At 39.2% G+C, this 12,286-nt stretch overlaps 1 protein-coding gene and 2 non-coding genes across 3 annotated transcripts; 2 read left to right on the top strand and 1 right to left on the bottom strand.

Annotated features, from left to right (window-relative positions):
• Positions 1–1,110: 1,110 nt before the first annotated feature.
• LOC147860599 (uncharacterized) lies at positions 1,111–3,223 on the top strand. Its single transcript, XM_087324123.1, has one exon. It carries the CDS (start codon positions 1,111–1,113, stop codon positions 3,208–3,210), a length of 2,100 nt encoding a protein of 699 aa, XP_087180249.1. The 3' UTR covers positions 3,211–3,223.
• Positions 3,224–5,624: 2,401 nt separating this feature from the next.
• On the top strand, positions 5,625–5,790 carry LOC147860598 (U1 spliceosomal RNA). Its single transcript, XR_015530282.1, has one exon. It is a non-coding gene; the product is annotated as a U1 spliceosomal RNA (small nuclear RNA).
• Positions 5,791–6,694: 904 nt separating this feature from the next.
• LOC147860597 (U2 spliceosomal RNA) lies at positions 6,695–6,901 on the bottom strand. Its single transcript, XR_015530294.1, has one exon. It is a non-coding gene; the product is annotated as a U2 spliceosomal RNA (small nuclear RNA).
• Positions 6,902–12,286: the final 5,385 nt, after the last annotated feature.

The following is a 12,286-nucleotide window of genomic DNA, read 5'->3' as shown; positions in this document are numbered from 1 at the left end:
GTCGTATGTCTTTTCATGATCACGTCCTCGAATATCTTGATCTTCCCTCTTGAGCCAACGTTCTTTGTTGTGTCTCTCTTCACAACCGCATCCTCGAATATCTCCATCTTTCCTTACAAGTCCACATTCTTCATTGAAAGTCTCTTCATGACAATAATCGCAATCATCTTCATCATCTTCATCTTCGTCATCGTTGAGTAAACCATGAAAAGGTTGAGGCCCGAATCTTGACGTCATAACCGCTTCGTACCAATCTGAGACTTCTTGATATAGTCTTTTGACTTTCCTTGCCAGCTTGAGATACTCCATCGCTCTATCCCATAGTACGTAAAATTCGTGTTCGTCTGCCATATCATTCGTTTTCATACCTTGGAAAACGAACACGAATGATATGCAGATATTCGTGTGTGTGTTTTTTTTCATTTTTTTCATTTTTTTTTCATTTTTTTTCAATTTTTTTCAAATTTTCCCTCTTTTCTCCCTTTTCCTCTGCACTAACGTTACGCTCTCTTCTCCTCTACAACCTAGCCTCAAACGATTTGCGATTCTGCAGAGTGCATTCAACCTTCAGGTATATTTAGTGTAGAAATATGGTTTTAATTTCAGTGATGAAATTTCTGTGCTGAAAAATCAGAAATTTCTGTGCTAAAAAATCAGAAATTTCATCACGAAATTTTAGAAATTTCATCACAGAAATTTCTGTGATGAAATTTCATCAACGAAATTTCAATGATGATTGAAATTTCTGAAATTTCTGTGATGAAATTTCATCGTGAAATTTCTGTGATGAAATTTCATCATGAAATTTCAGAAATTTCTGTGATGAAATTTCATCTTTCAGAAATTTCGTGATGAAATTTCAATCAAAATTTCTGAAATTTCAGTGATGATTGAAATTTCTGAAATTTCTGTGATGATTGAAATTTCTGAAATTTCTGTGATGAAATTTCATCACTGAAATTTTTGTGATGTAATGTCTGAAATTTTTGTGATGAAATGTCTGAAATTTCATCATAGAAATTTCAGAAATTTTTGTGATGAAATTTCTGAAATGACAAAATTACAATAAATAGATTTTGATATTTACGTTTTACATTAATTTAGGAACTAATGGGTAGACAAAAAGGCCTGGAGTGGGAACATGTTCTAATTCAAGTAAAGAATGCAAAAGGAACGCATTTGATGAAATGCAAATATTGTAATCATGTCTTTGTTGGTGGTCCTCATCAAATTAGAGCCCATATATTGGGAATAAGAGGACAAGGTGTAGAAAAATGCACAAAAGCAAGCGATACCGTGAGGAATCAATTCAAAAATGCAATGGTTCATGGAAATGATCACTTGAATTCAGATGTACAAAAAGATGCAAATAATATTACTATTGTTAATGCTAATGCAGATGTGTCTACAGATGCCTCTATTTCTAGTTCCATTTCAATGAATAAAATGGCTACTAAAAAGCAAAAAACAAAGACGAGTGGCTCACTCCCAATGTCTTTTGAATTGGCATTGAGGAAACAAGCAGAAGAGGCTATTGCAAGATTTTTTTATGCGGAAGATATTGCACATCGGAAAGTGGAAAGCTCATTTTTCCATGATATGCTTATGGCTGTTTCAAAAGTGGGCCCTTCGTTTAAAGCACCTTCTGCTTATCAATTGTGTAAAAAATATCTTAATGGAGAAGTTGTAAATGTTGAGCGTGATCTTATATTGTTGAAAGAGAGTTGGAAGACATATGGATGCACTATTGTTAGCGATGGTTGGTCAGACACTAGAAATAGACCAATTATTAATGTTTTAGCTTCTTCACTACATGGCACAATGTTTTTGAAATCAATAGATACAAGTGGTCATGTCAAGACAGGTGAATACATATTTAAACTTTTGAAGGATGTTATTCTTGAAGTTGGACCATCAAATGTAGTTCAAGTTTGTATGGATAATGCTGCAAATTGTGTGGTTGCGGGACATATGATAGAAAAGGAGTGGCCATCTATAATTTACACTAGATGCACATGCCATTGTGTTGATTTGTTGTTGGAGGATATTGCCAAATGTGCTTGGATTGATGCCATTTTGCGATCAGCTATGAAGATTAGTGGTTTCATAACTAGAAAGCAATATGTTTTGGCCATGTTTCGCAAGTTTAGTGGAAAAGACTTGCTTAAACCTTCTACGACTAGGTTTTCTTACAGTTTTATTGTGTTATCCAATTTGTTGGATGATAAAGTTTATGGTGGTTTGAGAAGAATGGTGGTTAGTGAACAATGGTGCAAATGGAATGGTGCCAAAACAAAGAAAGCAGAAGAGATGGTTTCAATTGTATTGGATGCTAACTTTTGGGCAGATGTAAAGATGATTGTGAAGGTATGCAAACCAATTTTAAAGCTTCTTCGTTTGGCTGACAGGGAAGGTGCTACAATGGGATTGATTTATCAATTTAAACAACAAATGTTGATGGAGATAAACAATATGACAGATATTGATCCTATGAACCTTGATGAAATAAAAGAGTGTTGCATACATAGACTAACAATGTTGGAATCGCCATTGCATGCAACGGGATATGTCTTGCATCCATTATGGACAGCAAATGATCAAGAAATAGATCATGATTTACAAATGGGCTGGATGAAAACAGTCATGCTTTATGCTAGTGGTAATTTAGTTTTACAAAATGCTTTGTTAGATGAGTTTTATGCATATAGAAAACAAGCATCAGCTTTGTTTCAAGTTCCATTTGCAAAGGATGCTAATAGATTAAGCACACCAATCAAATGGTGGGAAACGTTTGGAGCAAGCACACCCAATTTGAAGAAACTTGCAATTAGAGTGTTATCTCAAGGTACAAGTGCATCGTCTTGTGAAAGGAATTGGAGTACATTTTCATTAATACATACTAAAAGGAGAAATAGATTGAGTTCAAATCATGTGCAAAAATTGGTTTTTTTGCACACAAATCTTCGTATTCTTAAGAGGATTAAAGAAAGAGTTTTCAATCCTATTGAGGTTACTATTGACATGATAGAGAAAGAAAATGATGAAGAACGATTATTGGTGTTGCAAAGTGAACAAGAAGCACAAGAAGTTGATGAAAATGAGAGCCTCACCAATGTGATGTCTTATCTTGATGATAATGCACAAGATGAGGATGATGATTTTGAGGATGATGATTTTGAAGATGATGATATCACCTTGAATGAAGATTAGGAATGCTCGTTTTGATGTAACACCTCATTGAGGATTTTTTTGGAGACTAGGCATTTTGGGTAGTTGTTATTAGAATTTACGAAAAAAAGCATATTGTTATTAAGAAGGTAATATGTTTTTTTTTTGCAATTTTTTAAAATTTTTTTCCGTGAAAAAATGTTTACCTTATAGTAAACCATTTATCCAAAAGTATGGTATTTATCATTCTTCGAGAGTGTTTATCATTCTCGAATGATTGAATCATTCTCGAACACGAATGCACGAATGGTACGCATGGTTCATACTATGCTCTATCCTTATCATCATGCAACAACATTTCAATGGCCTTCCTTACAAATGGAAGGATTAAGAGCCTTGGACCACCTTCTATTCTAATCGACTCCTCTAAGTCGTAAGCAAGCAAGACCACATCCATCATTCGTGTTGCCTCCATTACCACCTTGTGTTGTTCACGTCGGGTTCACCAAATAGATGTCGCGTGGCGCGTGACACACGTGCCAAACGTTGCGATGTGCTTGTCACACAGGCGCGGACAAGCATCGGGCCTCTATCTGCTAGTGGTTATGGTGGAGATGAATTAGCTGTTTTAGGTTTATTCTCGGGTTGTTCTTTGTTGTCGAAGACGCACCCGAACTAGAATCAACAGTGCGGTGGATTGATGTGTAAGCGGTGGTAATGTGGTGGTGTGCAACGTTTAGCGGGCGACGACGAAGGCGAAATGATCTTTGCCGGTGACCACACGAAATGAAATTGTAGTAGCTGAAGTGGATCACTATAGGTGAGAGGTACAACAATGCGAGACTCAGAGGCAATGACCTCGAGCTCTGTCTTCGCCAACTGGTGGTTACAATAGAAAAGCTTTATGTCTCTCTGTATAGAGATAACTACTAACCAACTCACTACTCTATACAATAAGTTTTGCCCTAGTTATTTATACTCATATAACTTTCAGCCTATTTACAAGTATGGCCTCAACAGGCGCATTGGATCCAAATCCGGATACCTCTGGTACTCATGTAACTTTCGGGCTACTTCTGGTTCACATTGGATCCGATCCTATCCGGAGGGATCCAGGCTTCCCAACAATTGCCTCGTGTAATCATATCTTTCAAGAAATAGCTCTTCCACAAATATAGGCTCGAGGAACTTTGAGTCAAGGAAATATTAGACTAGAGAGGTGGAAATCCTTATTCTTTCGACGGCATTGCGATTTGATCTTGATCTACAACTATTCCTTTATACACACGCATATATGAATATATTGATATATGTTTTACCAACTATTCCGTATCAAACTCACAATGAGCAAAGAGCAAGAGATGAACAAGAAGAATGGAATAGGAGTTCTTAACCATATCGACCACCCCAAGCGAGGGACGAGAGACAAACATAAAGTATCACTAGTGTCCCATATTGGCGAATACTACCTTTATGCTATGACTTGGTTGTTGGAATAACGAAATGGAAGAAGTGAGCATAATAGCCTCGCCAACAGAGTCTCCATAGCATCTCAAGATGTTGTAAGGAATTGGGATAGGTAGTCCCCTTTATATTCAACACCTAAGGATCCGAAATGGTTTGAGCAAAACTATGATTTGATGGAGCGTCCAAACTCTGTTCTATTGTTTGACCCAATAATTGAAACTTATCACATGTATAGTTAAGAATATTTGCATTTTTGTAGAGAAGCAAGTGTAATGTCCTTTCCCTTGGCACAAACATGTGCTTGTTATTCTCCTTCATGGCTTGTTTGAGTACCATTTGTTTCATGGCTTATTTAATATGGTTGTCCCTAACACTTTTGATTCCATACCAACAACGTTTCCTACTCATATTATGTGAGCCCTTTCGGATTGATGTAAAAATGAAGTCATTTTGAGGATCCAACTATTTGGATTATAGATTGTGAACATTTTTCACTGATATATATATATATATATATTATAGATTGTCTCTTCATTCGAGAGACATTTGGTACAGAAGTCCTATTTCCCCCATTTCTAGCCTAGACAAATTGTCCAACGTTGTTTGCAACATTTGAGTAATGTGCAACGGTAGTGAGTGGGTCCCAACTAGTTCCGTTGCGCTTTGTATTGCATCTTAAGCAGCTGCAAAGTATGTCGGCAAAACCACATTACGTATATATCATAAATGGTGCAATGATAGAAGCATGATGGGATGGTTAGTGGTAGTGGTAGTGGTAGTGGTAGTGCGTGCGTGCGTGCGTGCGTGCGTGCGTGCGTGCGTGCGTGTGTCATGATGGGCGAATGAATATGTATGTAGATGCATTCAAAAAGAGCAGAAATGGAAAAGTGTAGGTGTAGATGAGAGTGTAATGTGTCAGTGTTTGTCCCACATAGAGAGGACGGAGAGGAAGGGAGCTATAAATAGAGGGTTGTGAGCAGCGGCTGAACATACTTACCTGGGCGTGGTCTATCGGTGATCACCAAGGCCAATGGCTTAGGGCCGGCGCCTCCATTGCACTGCCGGAAGGGGCTGTTTGCCCTAGCATCTCCCCAATGTGGGAGAGTGCACGTCATAATTTGTGGTAGCGGGGGCTCGCGTTCGCGCGGCCCCTTTCAAAATTTCTCCAATCAAAAACTTAACTAGTAAGCTGCTGGTCTTTGCAAATCCTCCTGAAATGTGGATTTATTGTTAATATATATATGGGGAAGTTTGGGTGGAGCTTACTGTGTGTGCTTGTAAACGATTAGACTGTCAAGGCACATCCTCCAAAAGGAAGTAAGTGCAAAGAGAATCGTGAGTAGGCTAACGGGAAGTTAAATCTTGTACCAGCCCTACATTGGCCATTGATTTGTTCTCCGAGTCGTGCATATTATTTCCATTTTCTGGGCACGCCCATGACAAGCGCGGCATTAGTGGCCCATCCAGAGAATAGAGAGAGCGTTTGACTGTGAAATCTAGTTTCACCTTTTGCCGCGTGAATCGGACATAGGTTGTCTCAGCACAATGCACATATGGAGGTATTTTCCATGTGCACATCCATCATATATCCCCTTGCCATGTATATATATATATATATATATATATATATATGTATATGCATTACAATAATCTGTTCCTGCAACCGACCATGCCCCCCACCCCCACCCCTCAGTAACTTACTTTCCCATTCGTCGCCTCCACTCATGTCGTCCACATCCATCTAATCCCCCCTGTAACTAGTTGGAATGTGTACACTGCTTGTTTAGTCATATGCATATGACTATAATTCAGATCCGTGTGCTTAGTCATATGCATGACTATAATTCAGATCCGTGTGTTTAGTCATATGCATGACTATAATTCAGATCCGACAACATGCAAGTTTTCCACTCAAGAAGTTCACCTGCAAGCGGCACTTCTGTCACATACCACTTTCGAATTAGTCGCAAAATGACTTCCAATGTCTGCAGCAGATACTACCATACATTTTATTCTTCCTTCCCAAGAAGAGTGGAGGATTTCCAATAAATTGTAGTTGGGGGGGCGCGCCTGTATGACCTCGGCGTCAGTGCTATACCGAGGCGACGCACGCAGCTCCCAGAGACAGCAAGCTGCCTCAAGCGGGTGCTGCCCCCATGAAAGAAATTAGGTTAATATCATGTGGCCTTATAGACCACGTATCAGATATTAAACTGATAAGAACAGATACTACACTTGATCTTAGCCAAAAGGCCAAGAAAGGTATAATTTGGTAAGAGCTTCTGCTTCCATACTTATAGGCTGCACCTAAGCAGGCTTCCATATGTGGGATAAATAGATATAAATGCCCCTCCCTCTCTCTCTCTACTACTTACTTTTAACCTTATAAGTTTATAACCTTCCCGTCCTCTCTCACACACGGAACGTGGAGACTTTGATCCTTATGCTAGTAGTATGCAAGATCCAACGTCAATCGCACATCATCATCGGTTTGTCTTGCATAACTCCTTATCTCGGCCGATGAATCACCATACATATACATACATACATTTAGCAAAGCGCGTTGATGACAATGAATACTGATCATACCCAGATATAAAGTAGATGAACCATCCATTACAAAATCACGGAAATCTGCGTTCATGTCCCATCTGCCCAAGGCCGTTGAGATGCATGTATTAAACTTCCTTATCAGCTCGTTTCACCACACTAACATAGCATCGTGCCTTGTTTTCATTAAAGGCATCGATCGTTAAACAATGCAATAAATGTGTGTCCCTTGCCGAAACCTACCAAAATTTACTAACCTTTCCCTGCTAGAGTACGTCGTTAAATGACTTGTTGACAAACATCGAGTGTTTCTTGTTTATACAAATTCATTAAATCATACTCAGATTCGTACACATATATTTATTCGTATATTTTTACACATTCATAACTTCATACACCCACATTCATTTTATCATACACATGCATGCATTCATTCGTACACACACATACGTTCATACAACCATAATACACACACACATACAACCATTCAATCATATATGCAACACAGACAAACTTGTTGACATTTTTAGGTAAACATGGAGCCTTTGGCTAAGGAGAATAATGGATTAGGAGTTCTTAACCACACCGACCATCTCGAGCAAAGTTCAAGAGAAACATAAAATATCATCAGTATCCCATTTCACTAAATATTACCATGTGTTATACCTTGGTTGTTGAAATAATGGATATGATGTAGAGAGTTTAACCTCACCGATAGAGTCTTGATCGCGTCTCCAAATGTCCCAATGAAAGTGGTTGCTAGTTCCCTTTGTATATGTCAACGTCGAAGGCTCCCCTTTATGTGTGTGTGTGCGTGTGTGTGTGGGTGTGCGTGTGTGGGTGTATACCTCAACACTTAAGGCTTCAAAATGGTTCTTGCAAAACTATGGTCTGTTGGAGCATCCACACCCTTTCTATTATCCCACCCAATCTTAATCCTTGACATGATCACTTGCCTTGTTATGGGTGTTTTTCTAGACAATAAGACACCCCACTTCACTTTGCCTTGCATCATTAGGGGTCCTTTCCCTAAATAATGTCTGGTCGTTGTTCCTCCATAAGCTTCTTCGAGGACCATTTGTTTTTCGTTGTCATACATGGTCGTACCCCACATCTTCTATTGCATGCTTACACCATTTTCTACTCATGTCTTGTTACTTGTTTAGGATATATTATATTATGTAAATGAAAAGGACATCATTTTGAGGATGCACACTTTGGATCGACTATGAACATTGTTGCACCTATATGGATGATCTCTTCATTTGAGAAATTGTTTGGTACATGGATTCCTATGTTCGTCATTTGTAGCCTAGGAAAATTATAATTATCCAACATTAGATGCATCATTTGAGCCACATGGAATATTGCCAATCTCAAATTTCTAGAGGATTAACATCTAACACTAATTTCTTGGTTAGCATGGACTACACCGCCATGTACAATAACATGGGATATCGTTAATGTGGAACAACAACTTTGTTTCCTAATAAGTGGTATTAGAACTTCCTAATCATTTGTAGAGGATTGGCATCCACCACACCAATCTGTTGGTCACCATGGATTACACAACCACGTATAATAATGGGATGTAGCGAAGATGGAACAGTGACATTATTTCCTAATATAAGTGGTACTAGAACTTGTTCATATTGTAGATAATACTCTCTTGTTGATTAATTCCCTTGTGCTTTGGATACATGAAGATCAATCAACTGAGGAAATAATTGTGAACCCCCTATTTTGAAACCATTCCTCCTCCCAATAGACAAGGGATCATAGATGATTGAACTTCCCTCAGATTCATATACTGAATTATTGAGCACAGAGAATCATAGGTATGGATAAGATAGGTATAAGGAGTGAATTGAGTATAGAGAATCATAGGAGTGGATATGATAGGTACAAGGAGTGAATTGAGTATATAGAGTTGAGAATCAAACTCAACTTCCACTAGTGTGTAAACACACCACTACTATGTAACAATTAAGTAATGTGTCATAGACGTAGCTCCTATGACACATACTTATGAGGTTGTTAAGGTTTCATCCCTTTCCCGAGAGGTAGTTTTAGTAAGCGAGCGTAGAGAGAAGGTGACTATATAAGCACATTCTCCTCTCCTTTGTAAAACGCCGGTTATCATTCTTGTGAAATATAGTTTTCTGGTTTTTCTGCCTACCTCGTATCGACTCTCTTTTCTTGTCGCCCAAGACTATTGGAGTTACATTGAAGGAGCTCAAGAAATGAAACCCAACCCAATACACATTGACTGCCCAACATGGGAGCAAGCGACACATCACGTGTTGTATTGCCTGGCGTCATGTGTTCACGACCACATGCTCGACTACATTCGAGAAGCCAAGACGCCGAAGGATGCTTGGGAAAATCTCGAGAAAATCTTTGTGGCCAATACAACCACAAGAAAGCTTCTACTCCGTCAAGAGTTGAATAATCTCCAACAAAGAGACACGTCGATCACAAGCTATACCTTGAAGATCAAGGAGCTATACGACTCACTCTGCTCAATAAACGCCAATGTTGATGATGAAAAGGTGGTGCAAATATGCCTTGGCGGCCTAACACCACGATTCGGCACCATGTGGACCGTTGTCCTAGCAAGGGAGAATCTTGCTTCCTTCTTCGACATTCAATCAATGTTGTTGGTCGAAGAGAACCATGTCCTAACAACGAGCATTGCATCGGAAGGGCACATGCTCTACTCACACTCGGACAGAGGTAGACAACACAATCGCGCAAGAAGAGGTCGATTTAGACAAGGACGAAACGGTAGAGGTCCATCCCATGAAAACAACTCCCACTTTCGGCAAGATAGTGGTGTAAAGAATCAAACGTATCATTCTATGCAACAAAATAGATGTGTGTGTGTGTGTGTGTGTGTGTGTGTGTGTGTGTGTGTGTGTGTGTGTGTGTGTGAGGGAGAGAAATAGTCGACACATAATAGACAAAAAATAAGAAAATTGTATTCACAAGAAAATAACAATCAACTCATTACAAAGGAGAGGAGAAGGTGCTTATATAGTCACATTCTCTCTACACTTTCTTATTACCTCTTGGGAAAGAGGTGGGGACTTAACTACCTACCTATTAACTATGTGTCATAGAAGTTAATTCTTATGACACATTAGCTATGTTACATGGTAGTGGGGGGTTCACACACTTGAATATTCTTAAAGTGTGTTCACACCATAGGGAAACTGAGTTTGATTCTCAACACACCCCTTCAAGCTCAACTTCTGATTGCTAGAAAGTCGGCTTTTCATCCTACTGGTATCTAGGTTGGCTTCGGTTATCGGTTCCGGTTTCAAATGTGAAAGTCGTCTCACTCTGCTCGGAAGACTCGTTGACCGGTGAGATCCTATACAATGCACAAGATGCGTGGACGTGGTTACTGGATTCCAATGCCACGTTCCATGTAACCCCCAACATCGAATGGTTTTCAGACTACGAAGCCGACCGATTGTATAAAATCGTTGAACTTCTTGTACCTGATGAATATGGAAGATATTATGCAGCGAAAGATGAGGATCTGTAGGTTGGTGTGAGACAGACAACGATACAAATAGCTAGAAGAATGGATATGCACTATTAGCAAGATTCAAAGATCAAGAAGCACAGACAGTTGCACTTAGTTAAGCTGAAAGGCAAACTTGCTTATTCCCTCCAAAACTCTCTCTCTCTCTCTCTCTCTCTCTCTCTCTCTCTCTCTCTCTCTCTCTCTTGGCCACATCAGCGGCACTTGGCATGATTTTAGGCGCAACATGTCCTCTTTGGCTATATAATCGTGTGGTTTTTGGGAATTCGAAACCCAAATTCCTCCATAAATTCTCCGATTTGAATAGAAGAGAAGTTCTAACATTTTTACCTTCCATTCCTGGAGAGGCGACCGTTAAACCACCAAGTAAATGTATTACTAAACAATGTAATCACAACATTGTAGGTGTTCACGATGAGACGGAGGCAACTTACCTTAATAAATAGGGAACATAGCCTGTTGCGAAAGGAAAGAGTGAGGCCAACCACTTTCGACCCTCACTTTTCGACCATGTCTCCGAAAGACAGTTGAATGGAGAGTTAATGGGCTAGTGGATAGACATATTGACTCCTAACTAAAGGTGCATTGTTCAAATCCAGTCTTACAATGCATCGTGATTTAAGGAATTTTATTCCTTTTTAGGAGATGCACAAAAGCTTATGAAGACATTGGAAACATTTTGCATGCATACTAAATTAAGTGTCAATAGCTTTAAAACAAAGATTATGCTTGTGAAGAGCCAAAAAAGAGATAAACCATGCATTTTGTACAACAATGAGCCACTTGAATGTGTGGAAAGTTTCAAATATCTTGGCCTTGAAGTTCCTTCAAATCATATATGGAATGAATGTGCTACATGCCCCTTAGAGGCAGGTATGTGAGCATACTATGCATTTGAGAACACATGCAATCTTGGAGATATTAAGTGTTGGGTCCTCAAGAAATATCTTTTCGACACTTTGGTGACATTGGTTCTTCTCTATGGGGTGGAAGTATGGGGCGGTGGCATCCCTAAATCTATGTGGAAAGAGTTTGAAAATGTCCAAAAACATTTTCTTACAAAGTTTCTACACGTTAAGAAACAAATGCCCTACACCCTCCTCCTCCTTGAGACGGAATCGCTTCCCATTGAGATCATGGCCGTGGAAAGAATTGTTGAATACATGCTTAAGGTTCAAAAAATTCCCTCACATCGACTTCCTAGAATTGCATGGGAAGCAAGCAAAAAGATCCAAAAGACGCATAAAAGCAAAATTTTGTGTTCCAGTTGGATGCAAGATATAGAAAAATGGTTTGGTAGATGAGATGCGAGACACTTGCTTCATGATGCATCATTAGATTCCTCTGTAAATGAGGCTTTTTTGCAACGCCAATGTATCATGACATAGGACAAATGTGGAGGCTCACGCTTCACACATTATACTACACATGTTGCACCTAACTACAAAACCATATTCATTGCGGAACAGGGAAATCGTACACATCGATACATGTTAGAGCCCATACCGTTATCTGCCATTCGAACCATGGCTTCCATGCGACTTAGCT

Source organism: Azolla caroliniana, unplaced genomic scaffold (genome assembly GCF_043228905.1).
Source record: "Azolla caroliniana isolate FFs.n. ecotype wild unplaced genomic scaffold, voAzoCaro1.0.p SCAF_9, whole genome shotgun sequence".
In the NCBI taxonomy this organism is placed as follows: domain Eukaryota; kingdom Viridiplantae; phylum Streptophyta; class Polypodiopsida; order Salviniales; family Salviniaceae; genus Azolla; species Azolla caroliniana.
This window is presented reverse-complemented; position numbering and strand designations above follow the sequence as displayed.

What these genes read in the sequence shown, in the direction of transcription:
- LOC147860599 (XM_087324123.1), top strand. Translation starts at nt 1,111, where the DNA reads ATGGGTAGACAAAAAGGCCTGGAGTGGGAACATGTTCTAATTCAAGTA.